The following is a 20710-nucleotide window of genomic DNA, read 5'->3' on the forward strand; positions in this document are numbered from 1 at the left end:
TGTGTGTGTGTGTGTGTGTGTGTGTGTGTGTGTGTGTGTGTGTGTGTTGTGGGGCAGTGATAGGTTTCAGGTAGTTAAGTGTACATACAGATTTGTTTCAGTGTAGCTTCCTCAGTTTATTGAATCATATTAAATGTTTTCTTTTAAAACTTGTAGTATTGTCACTTCTCTTTCTACCTGTATACCGGTAACTATAATTCTGTGATTCCCAAAACAACTAAACTAATAACTGATTACAAACATATACCCTGTGATAGAAGGAACTAGGCAGGAGAATATGTTTTAATTTACATGGAACAAAAGAAGAGCAAATTTATGTGGTATACCATTCTTCTACCTTTGAAGAAACCTATTTTGAATTATGTCTTCAAACTTAAATCAGTTAATTGCACATTCAAGGTTGTACTACGGTGGCATTGTTTCTAGTGAAAAGGTATTATTTACATTAGAAAAATGAAATTTCAGAGCAGAATTGGACCTTTGAGGTCATCTAAAAATTTATTTTTCTCACTTTATAGATGAAGTAACTAAGACCCTGAGAGGCAGTGATTTTCTCAAAGTTCCTCACTTTGTAGCAAATCAAAGCTGGAACCTAGAACTTAAGACTTACAAATCAATTTTTTTTCATGCTGATTAACACTTCTAGTTACATTGGTATATTCTTTTAGTTCATAGATCCATATGTTACACAAATGATTATGTGTACTGTCTACCTTATCCACATTTCTCTGCCACTATAAAAATAATTCTGCCAGTTTTAAATGAACGTAGTGGTTTTATTAAACCTCAGAGAGACATATGACAGAATCGTTCATCTGTGCCCTAAGATATGAGATCATTAAGGAGAGCAGTGTACATGCTTTGGATTTTTGCTAATTGCAGTTCTATGATAAAACATTTCAACCACATTCACATGGATGTCATTTTTTAATCAGTAGCTAAGTAAATGAAAAAAGTTTTTCTAATATGCAAGAGTACCCCATTTAAAGATTTTGTGATCTGTATCTCTCTTTTCTCTCTTGATTCCAGTTTGAATTGCCGTATTAGTCTGGGTTCTCCAGAGAAGCAGAGCCAATAGAATCTGTTTCTATATCTGTTTATCATTTGTGAAATAAATCTCTTTATATGTGTATATACATATACACACACACATATATAGATTTAGTATATTAGTTATTAGTATTTATTTTACTGGTGGTTGAACACACATACGCATACATCTAGTGTATGTAAAGAGATTGTTACAGTGAATTGACTCACACAGGTATGGAGCCTAAGAAGTCTCAGGATCTGTGTCAGCCAGCTGAGAGTTCATTCTCTTCTAACTCTGCCCTTTTGTAATATTCAGACCATCATTGAATTTGGTGAGGCCCACTCATATTAGGAAGGGGAATCTGCTTTACTCAGTCTGCCTATTCAAATGTTAATCTCATCCAGAAACACCCTCACAAACCCACACATAATTTTTTTTTTTTGTCCATCCTGTTTCATTTAACCTATTGTTTTCAAGGTTCATTCATGTTGTAGCATGTATTAGAAATCCATTCCTTTTTAAGGCTAAATGACATCCCATTGTGTATATATATAATTTATCTGTTCATGTGTTGATGTTGTCATTTGAGTTGTTCCTACTTTCTGCCTATTGTGAATAATGCTGCTATGAACTTGAGTGTAAAAATATCTGTTTAAGTCTGTGATTTCAAATTATTTGGGATATATATACTCAAGCAGAATTGTTGGATCATATGTTAATTCTATGTTTAATTTTTTGGAGTACCATCATACACTTTTCACAATAGCTGTGCCATTTTATATTCTTACCAGTCATATGTAAGAATTCCAATTTCTCCATATTCTCATTTATACTTGTTTTTTTCTTGTTTTGTCACTGGATTTTGATAATAACCATTCAAATGTATTTGAAGTGATGTCTTATGGTATTTGCTTTGCTTTTCCCTAATGATTAGCGATGTCTGGTATATTTTCATGCACTTATTAGCCATCTGTATCTCTGGAGAAATACCTATTCAAGTCTTTGCCCATATTTAAATTGGCTGGTTTGTGTTTTGTCGTTGTTGAGTTGTAGTAGTTCTTTATATAGTCTGGATATTAATTTCTTATATGCGTGACTTGCAAATATTTGCTTTCCGTAGGTTGCCTTTTCACTGTGCTGATATCCTTTGCATAAAAGTTCTAAATTTTGATGGAATCCAGTTTATTTCTTTTTCTATTGCCTGTACTTTTGGTTCATATCCATGACATCAGTGCTAAATTCCGTTTCATGAAGTTTTTCCTGTTTTCTTCTAAGAGTTTTATAGTTTTCACTCTTAAGTTTAGTCTTTTCATAATCCTTTTTGAGTTAAGTTTGTACATGGTTTAAAGTAATGGTCCAACTTCGTGCTTTCGTGTGTGGCTATCCAGTTTCCCCACCACCATTTGTTGAAAAGGCCGTCCTTTCCTTATTGAATGGTCTGGACACTCTTGTCAAAAATTAGTTGACGATATATGTGTGAGGTTATTTCTGGGTGTTCTGTTCCATTAATCTGTATGTCTGTCTTTATGCCTCTTCTGTTTAATGTTGCTTTGCAGTAAGTTTTGAAATCTGGAAATTTGAGTCCTCCAACTTTGATCTTTTTCACAATGAGTTTGGCTAAGTATTTGAGCTCCCGTGAGATTCCATGTGACTTTTAGGATGAGTTTTTCTATTTCTGCAAAAATGTTGAGTTTTGATAGGGATTGCGTTGTGCTTCTGATAGTGTAGATATCTTAATATTCTTCTAGCCCATGAGCACAAATGTCTCTCCCTTTATTTGTATCTTTAATTCTTTTTGTTTTCTTAATTTACTTTTTGGACTGTCTGTTGTTACATAGAAACACACCTAATTTTTGTGTGTTGATTTTATATTCTGCAACTTTGCAGAACTTGTTTATTATTAATATAACTTTTTTTTGGTGTCATCTCTAGGTTATTTAACATACAGATCTTGTCATCTGCAAACATAATTTTACCTCTTCCTTTCCAATTTGAATGCCTTCTGTTTTTCTTGCGTAATTGCTCTGGCTGGAATTTTCAATACTATGTTGGATAGAAGTGATGAAAGTGGGCATCCTTGTCTTGTTCCTGATCTTAGGGACAAAGCTTTGTCTTTTACCATTGAGTATGATGTTAGCTGTCGGTTTTTCATATGTATCTTTATTATGTAGAGTACATTTCCTTCCATTCCTAGTTGAATTTTAAATTTTTTAATGAAAGTATTAATTTTTGTCTTTTTTTCCTACATCATTTGACATGATCATGAGGGTTTTTCCCCTTTATCTGTTAATGTGGTGTATTATTAAATATTAATACATTGATTTTTCATATGTTAAACCACCTTTGCATTCCAAGAATAAACCCCATTAGGTCATGGTACATAATACTTTTAATTTGCTGCTGAATTCAGTTTGCAAGGTCATGACTTACCCTTACATAAAGAGTGTTGAAAGAAAATTGTTTAACAGTTACTAGTCCCACTTTATTTTGGGCAGTGAGCTGAAAATACACAGAAACACATATGCATATTGCAAGTAACTAAATACATATATAATTGTATTAATAATTTTTTCATTTCATGTATTTATCATCAGTCTCCTTCATTAGATTGCAAGCACCATGAGGGCAGAGACCTAGTGCTCTTGTTTATTTTTCTGTATTTCTGTTTTCTTATTTGGCACTTAATGTGCTTTCAGTAAGTGTATGTAGAGGCCAGGTACGGTGGCTTATGCCTGTAATCCTAGCACTTTGGGAGGCCGAGGCAGGTGGATCACTTGAGGTCAGGAGTTCAAGACCAGCCTGGCCAACATGGTGAAACCCCATCTCTATAAAAAATAGAAAAATTAGCCAGGATTGGTGGTGCACGCCTGCAATCCCAGCTACTCGAGAGGCTGAGGCACAAGAATCGCTTGAACCAGGAGGTGGAGGTTACAGTGAGCTGAGATTGTGCCACTACACTCCAGCCTGGGCAACAAAGCGAGATACCGTCTCAAAAAAAAGTGGTATGTGGAATGAATGAATGTTGTTTAATTCTCCTAATAATTCTATGTGACAGTTATTTGTGCCATATTCATGTAATAGATAAAACAGTTTTTACTCAATAGTCATGAATCAGTGATTCTAAGGCAAATAAATTTGTTTTAATTAGTCAGTGTATAATGATTAAACACCTCCCATGCAGCTGGCTCTATCAGGATTGGAGGAGTAATATTTTCTGATGCGAAGTAAATTACCTTGCAGTCTGATTGGGGGAAGCAGACAAATAATTAGGAAATTATGTAGTATAATGAGGTGTTATGGTCTGAATGCTTCCCAAAATTCATGTGTTGAAACTTAATCCCACTGTGGTGATATTAAGAAGTGAAAAGTGATTAAGTCATGAGGGCATGGCCTCTACAAATGAATTAATGTCCTGTAAAAGGGCTGGAGGGAATTTTCTTAGATCCTTTTTTGCCCTTCCACCTTCCACTGTGTGAAGACACTGTCTGTCCCCTCCAGAGGATGCAACAAGAAGACATCATCTTGGAATCAGAGAGACACAAAACCTGCTAACCATACACGAAACCTGCAGGCGCCTTGATCTTGGATTTTCTAGCCTTCAGAATTTTGAGAAATACGTTTCTATTTACAAATTGCCCAGTCTGTGGTATTTTGGTATAGTAGCACAAATGGACTAAGACACGATAAAGGTATCCATAAAATGCTAAAAGGTCACAACAGGGAAACATGGGAATTATGGGAAGAGAGTGAATGAGGAAAGAGAGAAGGTACTTTGTGAAGGGAAGTCTTCAAATCAGAGGTTACAAGGTATTAGTAGTTAGGAAGCATAGGCTTTGGATTCAAAAAGGCCCAGATCTGTTCTGCTTAGTAACCATGTGACCTGGGGCAAGTAACTGGTTTTTGTTTCTTTGTTTGTTTTAGTTTAATTTTCTCATGGTACGATAGATACAACATCTACCTTAATCAGTTTGTTTAGAGGTTGAGCGATGAGAGAGAACATGTCTCAGCCATTTAAGTAGTTACTTCTCTGGAGAGAGTTTCTGGGCTTAGGGAGAGAATGATAAATTTATTTTAAATTTTGCAGCCCTTTATCTGTATAATTAAAGGGAGGGAAGTACTATGCTTTATAAGTATGTTAACTGTTTTTTTATGTTAGCAACATATTGTGTACATATACCTCAAGGTTATAACAAGTCTTAAAAAAAATTGTGCTTTTTCTTTGTGTTGAAATGTTTTGCTTTTAAAATCCTTTATGTTTTTTAGCCTCATTGTAATTTGTCCCCAGAATTGCTGTTTCCCTTTTCTACAACAAAACACTCTTTTAAAAGACTAGCTGGATATGGTGGCTCTCTGCTGCTGCAATCCCAGTGCTTTAGGAGGCCAAGGCAGGAGGATTGCTTGAACCCAGGAGTTTGAGACCAACCTGTGCAATAAAATGAGGCCTGATCCCTTAAAAAAAAGACTCATTCAATGTGTTTAGAAATTCAAGCTGGGTGCAATGGCTCATGCCTGTAATTCCAGCACTTTGGGAGGTAGAAGCAGGTGGGTCACTTGAGGTCAGGAGTTTGAGACCATCCTGGCCAGCATAGTGAAACCCTGTTTCTACTAAAAATACAAACATTAGCTGGACATTGATGGTACACACCAGTAGTCCCAGCTACTTGAGAGGCTGAAACAGAAGAATCGCTTGAGCCCGGGTGGCAGAGGTTGCAGTGAGCCGAGATTGCAGCACTACACTCCAACCTGGGCGACAGAGCAAGACTCCGTCTCAAAAAAAAAAAAAAAAAGAGAAAAGAAATTCACATGCATATTGAAATATCCTCATCTTTGGGAATTCTGATGATCAAATCCAGTTTTCATAGGAATAAGTTACTTTTTAAAATAAAGGTAAAAGCATTCAAGGGTATGACTAATATTTAAATAATTTTTAAAACGTATGTGACCTTTGCCCTTATTAATACAACAGAACAGTAGATTAGAAACTCCTGGAGTCTGCTTATATGTTCTGTATATATTTTCTTCATAAAAGCTTTCAGGCCAGGTGTGGTGGTACACACCTGTAATCCCAGCATTTTGGGAGCCTCAGCTCAGGAGTTTGATACCAGACTGGGCAACATGGCGAAACCCTGTCTTCACCAAAAAACAAACAAACAAACAAAAAAACAACACTAGCCTGGCATGGTGGTGCATGCTTGGAGGCTGAAGTGGGTGAATTGCTTGAGCCCCAGAGGTCAAGGCTGCAGTGAGCTGAGATTGCACCACTGCACTCCAACCTGGATGAAAGAGTGAGATCCTGTTCTAAAAAAAAAAAAAATTTCAGTGTTTCACTGTTTCAGGTAACATTTTAAAATTAAATATATATATGGTATTTTTTTTCACTTGCAACAAATATTTTTCTAATGGTTTTTTTAATATACTTTTTTATTTTTTTAAATTATACTTTAAGTTCTAGGGTACATGTGCACCACGCGCAGGTTTGTTACCTATGTATACATGTGCATGTGCCATATTGGTGTGCTGCACCCATTAACTCGTCATTTACATTAGGTATATCTCCTAATGCTATCCCTCCCCCTTCCTCCCACCCCACGACAGGCCCCGGTGTGTGATGTTCCCCACCCTGTGTCCAAGTGTTCTCATTGCTCAAATCCCACCTATGGGTGAGAACATGTAGTATTTGGTTTTTTGTCCTTACGATAGTTTGCAGAGAATGATGGTTTCCAGCTGCATCCATGTTCCTACAAAGGATACGAGCTCATCCTTTTTTATGGCTGCATAGTACTCCATGGTGTACATGTGCTGCGTTTTCTTAATCCAGTATGTCATTGATGGACATTTGGGTTGGTTCCAAGTCTTTGCTATTGTGAATAGTGCAACAGTAAGCATACGTGTACATGTGTCTTTATAGCAGCATGATTTATAATCCTTTGAGTATATCCCCAGTAATGGGATGGCTGGGTCAAATGGTATTTCTAGTTCTAGATCCTTGAGGAATTGCCGCACTGTCTTCCACAATGGTTGAAGTACTTTACACTCCCACCAACAGTGTAAAAGCGTTCCTATTTTCTACATTCTCTCCAGCATCTGTTGTTTCCTGACTTTTTAATGATGGCCATTCTAACTGGTGTGAAATGGTGTCTCGTTGTGGTTTTGATTTGCATTTCTCTGATGGCCAGTCATGATGAGCATTTTTTTATGTGTCTGTTGGCTGCATAAATGTCTTCTTTTGAGAAGTATCTGTTCATATCTTTTGCCCACTTTTTGATGGGGTTGTTTTTTTTTTCTTGTAACTTTGTTTGAGTTCTTTGTAGATTCTAGATGTTAGCCCTTTGTTAGATGAGTAGGTTGCAAAAATTTTCTCCCATTCTGTAGGTTGCCTGTTCACTCTGATGGTAGTTTCTTTTGCTGTGCAGAAGCCCTTTAGTTTAATTAGATTCATTTGTCAATTTTGGCTTTTGTTGCCATTGCTTTTGGTATTTTAGACATGAAGTCCTTGCCCATGCCTATATCCTGAATGGTATTACCGAGGTTTTCTTATAGGGTTTTTATGGTTTTAGGTCTAACATTTAAGTCTTTAATTCCTCTTGAATTAATTTTTGTATAAGGTGTAAGGAAGGGATCCAGTTTCAGCTTTCTACATATGGCTAGCCAGTTTTCCCAGCACAATATATTAAATAGGGAATCCTTTCCCCATTTCTTGTTTTTGTCAGGTTTGTCAAAGATCAGATGGCTGTAGATGTGTGGTATTATTTCTGAGGGCTCTGTTCTGTTCTGTTGGTCTGTATCTCTGTTTTGGTGCCAGTACCATGCTGTTTTGGTTACTGTAGCCTTGTAGTATAGTTTGAAGTCAGGTAGTGTGATGCCTCCAGCTTTCTTCTTTTGGCTTAGGATTGGCTTGGCAATGCAGGGTCTTTTTTGGTTCCATATGAACTTTAAAGTAGTTTTTTCCAATTCCATGAAGAAAGTCATTGGTATCTTGATGGAGATGGCATTGAATCTATAAATTACCTTGGGCAGTATGGCCATTTTCACGATATTGATTCTTCCTATCCATGAGCATGGAATGTTCTTTCCATTTGTTTGTGTCCTCTTTTATTTCATTGAGCAATGGTTTGTAGTTCTCCTTGAAGAGTTGCTTCACATCCCTTGTAAGTTGGATTCCTAGGTATTTTATTCTCTTTGAAGCAATTGTGAATGGGAGTTAACTCATAATTTGGCTCTCTGTTTGTTTGTTATTGGTGTAGAGGAATGCTTGTGATTTTTGCACATTGATTTTGTTTCCTGAGACTTTCCTGAAGTTGCTTATCAGCTTAAGGAGATTTTGGGCTGAGACGATGGGATTTTCTAAATATACAGTCATGACAGTATTATATATTAAGATATTTATTCTGCTTGTTTAAACTGCACATACTGGTCCTTTACAAATATCAGAAGATTTTAGATGATCTCATTTGCTAAAATAATGAAAGCCAGGATTGCTTGTAAACAGCATACTTTGTTTTGTATTCTTATTATTCGCAAATGTGGTTCTCTCACCGTTTTTCCCTTCTGTATTAATTCAGTTATTACTTTTCTCGAATGCCTCAAGTCTTGGTGAAATTATAATGCTTCTGACTTTTCAAGAGAAAGCAGGTTTTCCTCTCCAGTTAGCACAACTTGTCAGCTCTTTTGTTTTTGTGCCGATACCTTTCTTTTCCCAGCTGTGTAGTGTTTTTTCTTCCAATCCAAATATGTCTTTAAAAATATAGGATTGTCAGTCTGTTCCATATTACTTCCAGATTATTTTTTCTGTTTATTAATACATGCGGTGTGTGTGTGTTGCCTTTGAAAAATGACTTCACCTTTGTATCTTCATCTTTAGGGCGGAGGGTGGTGGGGTTGATTTCTGCAATCCCTTATGCAGCGACTACTCCAGCTTTACTTAAAAATAATGGAAATCGCCGGGCGCGGTGGCTTAAGCCTGTAATCCCAGCACTTTGGGAGGCCGAGACAGGCGGATCACGAGGTCAGGAGATCGAGACCATCCTGGCTAACATGGTGAAATCTCGTCTCTACTAAAAATACAAAAAAAAAAAAAAAAAAAAAAAACTAGCCGGGCGAGGTGGCGGGCGCCTGTAGTCCCAGCTACTGGCGAGGCTGAGTCAGGAGAATGGCGTAAATCTGGGAGGCGGAGCTTGCAGTGAGCTGAGATCCGGCCACTGCACTCCAGCCTGGGCGAGGAGACTCCGCCTCAAAAAAAAAAAAAAAAAAAAAAATGGAAATCATAGTAGAATGTGCTTTTAGCCTCCTGAGTGATATTGGCTGGAGAGAGTCCTAGAAACGGCTATAAATTCATGACGTGATTTGCAAAGAACTTCCCAGTTTTCTTCCAAGAAGGTTATATTCTACTGTTTTGTCATTAGTTTGTTGTTGTGTCACAGCTGTATAACTCTTTGTGTGTGTATTGGCGGGGCGGTTGTTTGTACCAACTCAAAAATTAAACGAAGTTATACTGTGCTGACTTCGACAACTGAAATTTTCAGTAAGCCTTGAGAAGACAAAATTAGATAACATTTTTTTTTCTGTTGCACCTGATAGAACTTTGATTCATCTGAGACAAACAAAAGTGTGTGTGGGGTTTGTAGAGTGCTGAGATGGGAGATTTGACTCCTATAATCAAGAATGGTTAAGGGTAAAGTAGGTCTTGCAGGCCACTAGAAATAGATAGTAGGTATTATAAAGGGTATTATATTCTACCTCTTTTCTTACATTATAGCTTAATTCTCTTTTCTGCCCATACATTTTCTCCATGAGTCAAGGGACATCATCATCAGTGATTTTAGGCTTATTTCCTTGTAGCCTTGTAACTAGTGGTTTTAACAGCTAGCTCTAGTCTATAAAATATAATCCCAGTCTATAAAAAACAGTCCCAAAGAAGGACTTTTAATTGATGAAGTCTAGGATATATAGCTTTCCTAGTGACGAGGGGATAGAGCTTATTGCCAAAAAGGAGTGATTGGATCATCAAGCAAGGATTATTACTAGGCAAACAGAAAATACCCATTATTGGTATTTAAAGGGATCAAGTTTTGAGCTTATTCAAAAGTAGACAACAATTCCTAAGGGTTATAATTTGCAGTGGAAAAGATTTTTTTTTCTCCATATTATTTACACATGCTTATACCTTTATTTATACATGCTTATACACATGCTTATGGTACAGGTGTACAACTAATTCAGTAGTTAGTTGGATCGCTTTGGGTTTGTATAGTTATCTTTATATGCACATAATTTTTATTCTGGTGATTTTGAACTTAGGCCACTCTATTCCAAAAAAAGAAGGGCTTTGATTTGAATCCAGCCAGACTCGTGGTTAAATATGGACAGAAGATGTCTGCATATATGCGTGCTCATTGTTTTTCTGTCTCATTTTCTATGTTTTTCCTCTTAAATCACATCCCCACGAGTCAGTATTTATATACTAGAATAGGTAAGTAATATGATTAGTTTACTCTTATTATATAATGTCTAGTTGATTATATAGGAGCTAATGTTTCTTTTAATGGATTCCTAGTTAATGATTATCCCCTGGCTTCTGATTTTTTAAAAATCTAAGTGCAGTTCAGTTCAACTAGCTGCAGCGCCCAGAGCCTACTATGCTCCAGGTACTGAAATTACAAAGAATAAAAATAGTTATATCCCCTAACATAAACTTAGAGACAAATATAATCAGAAGGTTCCCCCACATTGTAATGATGTTAAATATTTGATGTGCTCTCCACCTTAATTATGACTCACTTTTTTTTTTTTTTTAACATTTAAAGGTTTACCTGAATGTAATATAATTGGAGGAAGACCATATCATAAGTACGCTTGATAAATTTTTATGAATAAACATCTGTGAAACCAGCACCCGGAATGACTCAGTAGTAAATACACCAATATATATTAATAACTAAATGCGCAATAGTGAGAACATTGGAAAAAAGGGTATTTTGTTGTCCTCAGGTGTCTTTTTGTTTGGTTGTTTTTTTTTCTTCTTGGAGTTTTTGCCACCTGCCTGCTCCTGCGACTATTATTTCTTGTAATAAAGAATGGTTTCTGTGATGTTCTAACTGAATACTAGGAATACCACTGTATTGAAGTGAAAGTCTTTTTTCTCTTGTACTCATTTTTATAGTCGTTTATTTTTTTAAAAATGCTATAGGACAGCCTGCTATTTCAAACAATTTTACCATGTTTGCTATCTCAAATTTTGAAGAGAATGTAGTTTAATTATAATTAGTATTTAGCAGTATTTCTTTGGAAATGTTCTTTGTGACGCTAATATTGATTTTAATTTTTATGTATTTATGTACCTCCCCTGATATTTGTCAAATTTCTTTCTGTTATGTACAACTAAAGTCTTTATGAATTCATAGTTAGGAAATTTACACTTGCAACTTTGTATAAAAAAATGTATTATGAAATATCACTGTGAATATGGTTGAAACTATTGCACTAAACACAGACATTTTAAGAATCTTAAGCATTTCAGAGGCATCTATCCTTGAATATATAATTGATATACTTCAACCCTTAGCATATTTCCTTGTACATCTTACATTTTCAGTAATTATTGAGGTTTGTTACTTAGTTTTTAAGATACTCTCATCTGCTCTTAATTCAAATGTAACATCTCTTCTTTATAAATGTGATTTTTCCTGAATATTTTAAAGGCATTTAATTATTTGAAATGTTTATGTTTTTTGAATACTTTCCAATATAACGTATGTTAGGTTTTTTTACCAGGAGAGTATATATCATTTATTTATTTTGAGATTGTTTAGAGAAAAAAAGGTTGACTTGATTTTAGAATAGGCAATGATATTTCTGAGAATATTAAAATTGTCAGCAGTTAAACAAATCATTTAAAAATATTACATGCTTACAGTAACTACTCTGTAGTAACTAAGCGTGTTTTACGCTAAAGATGTTTATTATGATCTCATGACTAATAGCATAAAAGATCAGGAGAGTTTTCATTTTTATTTTTTTCTTAAACTGTAGGTCATAACATGTTTAGTGGAGTAACCAATTGAGTGAGAGAAACAGAACAAGAAACAGAGAGATATGAGATTTCTTTGCAATAATTAAAGTGTTTATCATGTAAAGAAACTTTGATCTTATATATCAATTCTTATTCTTTTAAAGGAGGGTGCATCTGCACGGAAGACTCAGACTCCTGCAGCCCAGCCAGTACCAAGACCAGGTAAAAATATAAAACTTTGTTTTTTGCTTTCTTTCAAAAGCTCATAATAGTGCAAGTTTTTTGGTATGTGTATAATGCTTTGAACAAATTTAAATTTTACTTAAAATACATTGCAAAGTCATGTTTCTTTAAAGACTGTCAGTACTGTTTAAGCAGATCTCAAAACTGTGATAATATACATAAAACGCTTGCTAAACTTCAGTCAGCATCATTAATAAATCTTCATGTTTTTAGCAGAAAGACATAAAGAAATAAAGTGAAGAGCATGTTAAATTATTTATTTTCCTTATAGTGTATTAAACAGCTGAACTGGATTTTGTAATATTCTTTATTGAAGTAATGTTTTCCTCGATTTGATTCACAGGTCGTTGATAAAATGGGTTGTAAAACACTGTTTTTCAATAATGAAGTTTTACTATGGAACATTTACTTGAATAAATAGGTATAGTGAAGACTTAAAGAAAATTTTTAAGAAAATGTTTTCATTTTGGTTAAGATATTAGAAACATGTTTTAAAACATTTTTAAATGTTTAAAAGCTATTTATATATATCCATCCTCATCAGGTAGTATGTACAGATGTGATTTTTTTTTCCTACAGCAGTACAGAATTATAATTTTAATGGAATCATATTCAGCTTTGATACTTAGAACTTCAGATATCTGTGTTGAACACCTAAAGTTCTGTATCATTTTTTAAAAAATGTGTTAAGCAAAAGTAATATTGAAGTTATTTTAGAAAAATTCTTCCCCCTTTTCCTAGTACCTAAAAAGACTGATCTTTATAGATATTTAGATACCAACCCTGTATTTATTTTTGGTCTTTTGGGTTTGTTTTTGGTGTTTGGTGTTTGTTTTATTTTTACATTTATTTAGCATAATTTCAGTGCTAGGCTATACCAGCTGTCCCCCCCCCCCCCCCCCCCCCCCCCCCTTTTATTTTTTAAAAAAATAACCTCATCAGTGCTGTTCAAAGTGAGTATGAAGAAAGAAAATAAAGCATTGGAAAGACACAGGCAAGAACTTAACTGGATCTTCTGCATAAATTTCACAGTATCAATAGTGCAGATTTGGATATCCTCTTATTCATAGTATGTACACAGCCCAATTCTAAAATTATTTAGATTATGAATATTAAATATTTTCTAGAGGCACGTCAAAAGCATGGTACATGGGGCTTATGTTGGGATGGTTATGCAGGGTGATTTCCCTATGTCCTGTATTCGTGCTCCTCTTAGATGTGGCTAGTATTTCCTTTTTTTGTTTTTGTTTTTTGTTTGACAGTAGGTTTGTTTGAAATTTTTGTCATTGCTGTTTTTAAGTAGGTGTGGAGAAGAGGAGTGCTCTGTCAGCCTTGTCATACTTAGACTAGACTGGATGTAATTGATTAAGATGACAGGACTAATTTTCAGTAGAGATGGTCATACCAGAATCTATCATGAGAGTATAAGAACAACAACTAAATTCAACAAATATTATTTGAATTTCTATATAGTAGGCTCTTGTCTGGAAACTAAGAGAAGCTGAAGGAGCTTTTTACAGGAAGAAAGAAAAAAGTGAAGGAAATAGGGATGGACAGATGGGGTTGGGCCCAAAGAATACTAAACATGAAGTATAGGAAGATTGTGGAGGCAGTTGAATTACAGATAAGAGAATTGTTTGTTTTTCTTTGGAAGGGAGGGATGGGAGGTTATGTTTGTCAGAAATGGAAAAAGGAGAACAAGCCACCACCTGAGGATTCTAACTTGGAATCTGTGATGTAAATTTTTTTCTATTTCATATTTTCATAAAATAAGTTAGTACATAAGGAAAGGGCTGGGGGAGGCACTGATATCTAGACAAACCATTTTGTTCAGATGTGTCTTGTAATAAAATAAAGTTAAAGGGACTGGATTTTACTAGCCAGTTATGTGGCTAGGGGAAGATCATGTGTGTAAAGTAAGGGGTCCTAAGTCTTTTCACCTCTTAACGTTCTAGCGTACTTTTTCAATTGCTCTGCTAAAGTGCACTGGGGATTAAACCAATTGAAATTAATCTGAACGAATGTCTCATCATATGTCAGATATTCTAATACCCATCCATGTGAACTTTCCACTTTCTCCTCCCACTTACTGCTCCATACCCATACATCCACATTTCCTGCCCACTATTCTAAAGTAATTAAGTTTTTTGCTGTCATTCAGCAATAAGACTCGATTGGAATGGATAGTAGTAGTTTGAAGTCTTTATTTGTCCTAATTAGTGTATTTTATTTTGCTGCCAAAATGTTAAATGCATCTGCTTTTGGGGGTACAGCCCAGTTTTGAAGGGATATTGTTTAATATTTGACATGTACACTAGTATTATTTCTTTAAAATCTGAAAAATGTGAGTACCCAAAATATATATGGCCAGTGTAAGAAGGGAGATTATAGAAGTGTAACTGTTATTTGTTGGGTAGAGTTTGGATAATTTGGAAATGGGAGACTGACCCACCTATTCTTTCCTTGAGTGAGATACCTCAAGGGTGGAGTTCTGTTTTTGAGCATTTACAAATTTTTATTTCTCATTTCATCAAATATTTATTTAGTGCTGTTGTGCCAGGCAAGTCTCTGGGTAAATTTAATGTTTTAAAGTGTTTACAGTTAAACACTTTAAACATCTAAAGCTCTAAAAATTTCCAGCCTCTCAAAATTCATTTAGGGAATATAACTAACAAGAGGCACATGTTTTCCAGTGAATTCATAAATAAAAGCATTTGAAAGTATCGAGGGAACCAGCTCCCAATATTTCAACGTAGGTTCTTTTTATTTTCCCTAAGTGTCAGCTGGTCTGAGAAATAAAGAGAAAGGGTACAAAGCCAGTAATTTTATAGCTGGGCCTCTGGGGGTAACATCACATATTGGTAGTTCCGTGATGTCCCCTGAGCCACAAAACCAGCAGGTTTTTATTAGGGATTTTAAAAGGGGAGGGATATATGAACAGGGAGTGGGTCACAAAGACCACATGCTTGAAAGGGCAATAAAGATCACAAGGCAAAGGCAAGATTAGAATTACTGATGAGGGTCTGTGTCCCGCTGTGTATTTCTTGATAAACATCTTAACAGAAAACAGGGTTCGAGAGCAGAGAACTGCTCCAACCAAAATTTACCAGGCTGTAATTTCCCAATCCTGGTAAGCCTGAGGGTATTGCAGGAGACCAGGGCATATTTCAGTCCTTATCTCAACCTTATAAGACAGACACTCCCAGAGCAGCCGTTTATAGACCTCCCCACAGGAATGCATTCCTTCCCCAGGGTATTCCTTGCTGGGAAAAGAATTCGGCGATATCTCACTTACTTGCATGTCTGTTTATAGGCTCTCTGCAAGAAGAAAAATACGGCTCTATTCTGCCTGACCCTGCAGGCAGTCAGACCTTGTGATTATCTTCCCTTGTTCCCTGAAAATCGTTGTTATTCTGTTCTTTTCTAAGGTGCACTGATTTCATATTGTTCAAACACATGTTTTACAATTGATTTGTACGGTAGTAGTCCTGAGGTGACGTACATTCTCACCTTACAAAGATTACAGGATAAAGAGATTAAAGTAAAGACAGGCATAAGATATTATAAGAATATTATTAGGGAAGTGATAAATTCCATGAAATCTTCATAATTTATGTTCAGAGATTGCAGTAAAGACAGGCATAAGAAATTATAAAAGTATTAATTTTGGGAACTGATAAATGTCTATGAAATCTTCACAATTTATATTCTGCTGCTGCGGTTCCAGCTGGTCCCTCCGTTTGGGGTCCCTGACTTCCTGCAGCAGAAAAGCCATAGTTCTGGACTTCACTGTCTTTCCTTTTTATAGCCATATTGAATTTCTTGCACATATCCTTGTCTGTCTTCTCTCCTTTCTTAATGTATACACCATCTATACTTCACTAATTCATAGTTCTTTTGAGATGACTAAGTGGCCTATGGTACTAGTTTATGTGCTTAATACCACTCATGTGAGATTGAGAGAGTGAACTAGTGGCTGTATATTTTATACAAATTTATTATGCTATTCAATCATGTTTTATAACCTAGCTACTGTTTGGAGTACTTCCTCTCTCATCCCATAGTTTTAAATCTATGTGCTAATGATTTCCAAATTTGTGTCTCCAGTTCAAACTTCTGGTATCTTATATTAACTGTCTGTGTAACATTTGGATTTGCCACAGGCATTTTAAAACGAATTAAGATAATGTTTTCCCTGCTATTTTCCCCAAGGTCTCTTACTCTATAGTCTTCTCCTTTTTCATAGAGTGACACCACCATCAACTTTGTTTCTTAAATCAAAAATTTGGAAGTTACTCTTTATTCATCACATTTCCTTACTCCTTTTCTGTTGGTGGGTTCTGTCAGATGTACCTTTTCTGTATTCCAAATGTATCTATTTTTCTTTATCTCCACTACCACAACTCAAGTAGAAACCATCATCATTTCTCTAGACCAGTGGGTCTCAGTGTGGTCGGCTGCCTGGTGTCAGCCCATGACCTTTTTATTTCCGGTGCCAACAAAATAGATACAGAAATTGAGGGTAAAATAGTGTCATAGCATCTGAGTACGTTATCATCTTTCTAGAAATTCATTATTATATTTTATTCAGTTGACTTTGAATTGGAAATAAAACAAAAACTCAACCACACATGGTTTGATTAGCACCATTGTTGACTGTTGTAATAGTCCTAACTGAGCTTTCTGCTTTCACACTTGTACCCTTTTTGATCCCTTGTCCAAATCCATTGTTTTTTTTTTTCTTCCAGACTTGTGAAATGAAAATAAAATCTTGTCACTTTCTAGCTTAATAGTTACAGGACTTTCTAGTAGCACTTAAATGTAAACTTAATATTGCTTAAAAGGCCCTAGATTAATTGATCTCTGCATGTATTTGTAACCTCATCTCCTGCCATTCTTCCTTTCTATCCTGTGATCTACATATTTGCCTTGTTTCAGTTCCCTGAGTGCAGCAATTTCTTCCTGCCTATGATATTTGCCCACATTCCTACCTCTTATCTGGACTGTTCGCCTACTTGTTCTTGGCAAGTTGGCTTGTTTTCATCTTTCAAATTTCAGCTTAAATGCCACTTTCTTTGAGAAGCTTTTTGCATTCTATCTAAAGCACACTTTTCTGCCAGTATACACTCATTTTGTTCCCTTAGTATATATTCCAATTAGATTATGTGTTTGGTTGCATTTTTGTTTATGGTCTGGGCTCCCCTACTCTGCTGAAAGCTCTTTGAGGGCAGGAATTACTTCTGTTTTATTTGCAGTTTAATAATAACTTAGCAGCGATGCTTATACATAGTCTCCGAATGAATGTTTCTTAAGAATCTAATTTATTTGAAATCAAACAAAGCAACAGTAATTTTTCTTATGATTTATTCTCAGCTTGTAAACTGGCAATTAGCGCACTTGCTTGAGTAGTAGTAGAAGTAGTAGTAGTAGAAGCGGCAGCAGTTAGCATCTACTGTAGTTGCAGGATTCAGTAAATGGTGAGTTTGTGCTAATACCTGGTTAAGGACTTTAGCATGCATTATTATTTTTTAAATTCTCACAGCAATATCAAGATATAGAAACTATTATCTCTTTTACGATTGAGGAAACTGAGGCTGAGCAAAGTTAATCAACTTGCCTAGACAGTGGCAAAATAAGGATATGAACTAAAATAATCTGAGTACAGACCTTTGCTGTTGATCACTCTGTCATCCAAACTCCTTATGTTTCTCTCCCCCTCCCTCTTTAAGATCAAGCTTCTCATTGACGTGTTCATCACAGTGTCTCAGTCAGGGTCCTTACATACTAGAGAACTTGTTTATATTCATTTGCAGTTTTTTTTTTTAAACTAAACCTCTAAACTTTATTTTTAACATTTGTGAGTTTTTTTATTTTGCCTTTTTCTTACATTGGGTCTTCTCGGCCTTGAGTTTAGTAAATGTTTGCCTAAATTCCTGAGGGCATTTGTGGATTTCCTCACCAAATCCAACAGTACTTCAGTCAGAGATTTCTCCCTTGCCCTGTCTTTCTTCTTCCCTCTCTTCCTCTCCCCCTTCCCTGCTTTCCTTCCATCTGTCCATCACAGATTTATTTCTTGAAACCTCTTTGTTTTTTTATAGTTCCCTTTAATCATAATAGAAACTCCTGTTTCCTGTTTGTCCATCCTGTTATCCCTTTATCTCTCCAACAAATGCCAAATATTTACTGAGACTGTATTATATTCCAGATGACACTATCTAACCAATCAGATTTATCCATGACCCTCCATTTCTCTAATTGATTTAGGAAAATTCAAGTTTTTTTTCTCAGCAAGAAGATGAGAAAACCGTAATAGTAAAGGCATATGTCTGAGCATGTATTTGTGTATATAGTTATCTGCTTTCTGTGGCTCGAAGATCCTACTACTGAATCCTATTATAATTTATCACAATGAGAGAGCTATACAAAGGATTACAAAGAATTAGTTAAAATGTAGCATTTTGCTGCTTTTTAAATAAAACTTTTCCGAAAGTGTGTGTGCTGTGTTATTCACTTTAAAGATGGTATCCGTTTTTAAGAACTGACATTCAATTAGAATTTTAAGTCTCCTAAATTTTTCTTCATTTTTGTCATTTAAAAAACAAAACTTGATCATAGCATGTGGCACATTGAGTTATTGTATGGTCAAATACTGAGAATAGAACTTGCAGCACTTTTTATCCTAAGATGTATTGATCTTGTGTTAGGTTACTATTATCATTAATGTCAACAAATATTTCTATGCATTAAAAGTTCATTGTATATAAACATAATACGAAGATACAGGCTAGACTCAGTGGCTTACCCATGTAATCCCAGCACTTTAGGAGGCTGAGGTGGGAGGATAGCTTGAGCTCAGGAGTTCGAAATCAACCCTGGGTGACAGAGCGAGACCTTGTTTTTGTTAAAAAGAACAAAAAAAGATAGGAAGATTTGTGTATTTATAATATGATCACAATCAATCATAGGGTCATTTTGAGATAATAAAGACCTTCACATATACATGACTGATTACCTGTAATGCTCTATTTCTCACCTAAAAAGAGACCAGAAACAATTTTTAAAAGAAAGAAAAAAAATAAAAGAAATCTTTTAAACTTAGCTCTCAATAACTACTTTTCCTTTTCTTCCAGAGTAGTTAAGCGTATTCACACTTTGCACAGTATTATTTGCTCTTATACTCTGCTTTCACATTTATTACAGTGGTAATCAGCTTATTATGAAATTATTTCTTCTCTGTCTCTCTCTCTCTTTTTTTTTTTTTGCCAGACCTGAACATCCATGAATGTAGATACTCAGTGCCTAGCATTGTAATACAGTAGTCCCCACTTACTAACAGGGCATACATTCCAAGACCCTCAGTGGATACTTGAAACCAGGGAGGGATAGTACAAAACCAGATTCAGTCAACCAGAACATGTTTCTCTTTATGTCTCCCATAAATATAATTCCTTTTCCATCTTAACTAAACACTGTCACTCACTGTGACTGAAACTTTTGCAGTTTGAGGTACAAAGGCAAAAGTAGCATGAATTTCTTTTTCTTCTTCACAATTACACGGATGGTAGATTCTTTGTTTTTATTGTAGATGTTAGCAACCTCAGGATGTGATTTTATTTTATTTTTTTCTTTTCTTACTAAGTAGAGATTTTCACCTTTTCACCTAAGGGAAACACTTAATGTCCTGTCTTTGGTAGTGGCATATCCAAATTGTCAGCCTTATCACTCTTGCACTTTGGGGCCATTCGTATGTAAAACAATGGCCACTTGAAACAAGAACTGTGATAACAGTGAGGGAGATGACTACTGAGTGACTAAAGTGTGGGTAGTGTATAGAGTGTGGGTGTGCTGGACAAAGAGAGCATTCACATCCTGGGTGGGGCAGTGTGAGATTTCGTTATGCTCCTGAGAAAGATGTGCAATTTCAAATCTTGTGAATTGTTTGTTTCTGGAATTTTCTCCGTAATATTTTCAGACCACAGTGGACTGTGGTTAACTGAAACTGTAGAAACAGAACTATGGATATTGTATATTCACTTTCCTTTTGACTGCAGATTGTTGAATAATGCATTTTAATATTTTTGTCAGAGAATGTTGAGAAGATAGTAAGTTGTAAAATACGTCTTCTGATTTACAGTTAGTCATATGTTAATACAAATAATTTAAAAAATACCCCTTGTAAGTTTGAAAGTAAGAATATGGTTTTTATGACACAGAGTTGTGATTTTTTTTCTTCTTTACAGTTTCTCAAGCAAGACCTCCCCCAAATCAGAAGAAAGGTGAGGTTGTGAATATGATTTTAAACTTAACTTTTAAAAGTAAATGATTGCAGAACCAGGCCTGATACTTTCCTTATGCAGCTATATCACGTGTTTGTGCTTGGTATCCATTCTGATTTGTCAGAGCTCAAGCCACATTGATTATTAATT

At 35.4% G+C, this 20710-nt stretch overlaps 1 protein-coding gene across 1 annotated transcript in view; it reads left to right on the top strand.

Moving 5' to 3' along the window:
• The window catches only part of CDC73 (cell division cycle 73), a 137933-nt gene that overhangs the window by 75105 nt on the left and 42118 nt on the right, over positions 1-20710 (top strand). The window contains exons 11-12 of the mRNA XM_023203404.3: positions 12206-12263; positions 20525-20560. Of these exons, the coding sequence (XP_023059172.1) occupies positions 12206-12263; positions 20525-20560 (94 nt within the window). The remainder of the gene's footprint in view (positions 1-12205; positions 12264-20524; positions 20561-20710) is intronic.

Source organism: Piliocolobus tephrosceles, chromosome 1, assembly GCF_002776525.5.
Source record: "Piliocolobus tephrosceles isolate RC106 chromosome 1, ASM277652v3, whole genome shotgun sequence".
Classification (NCBI taxonomy): domain Eukaryota; kingdom Metazoa; phylum Chordata; class Mammalia; order Primates; family Cercopithecidae; genus Piliocolobus; species Piliocolobus tephrosceles.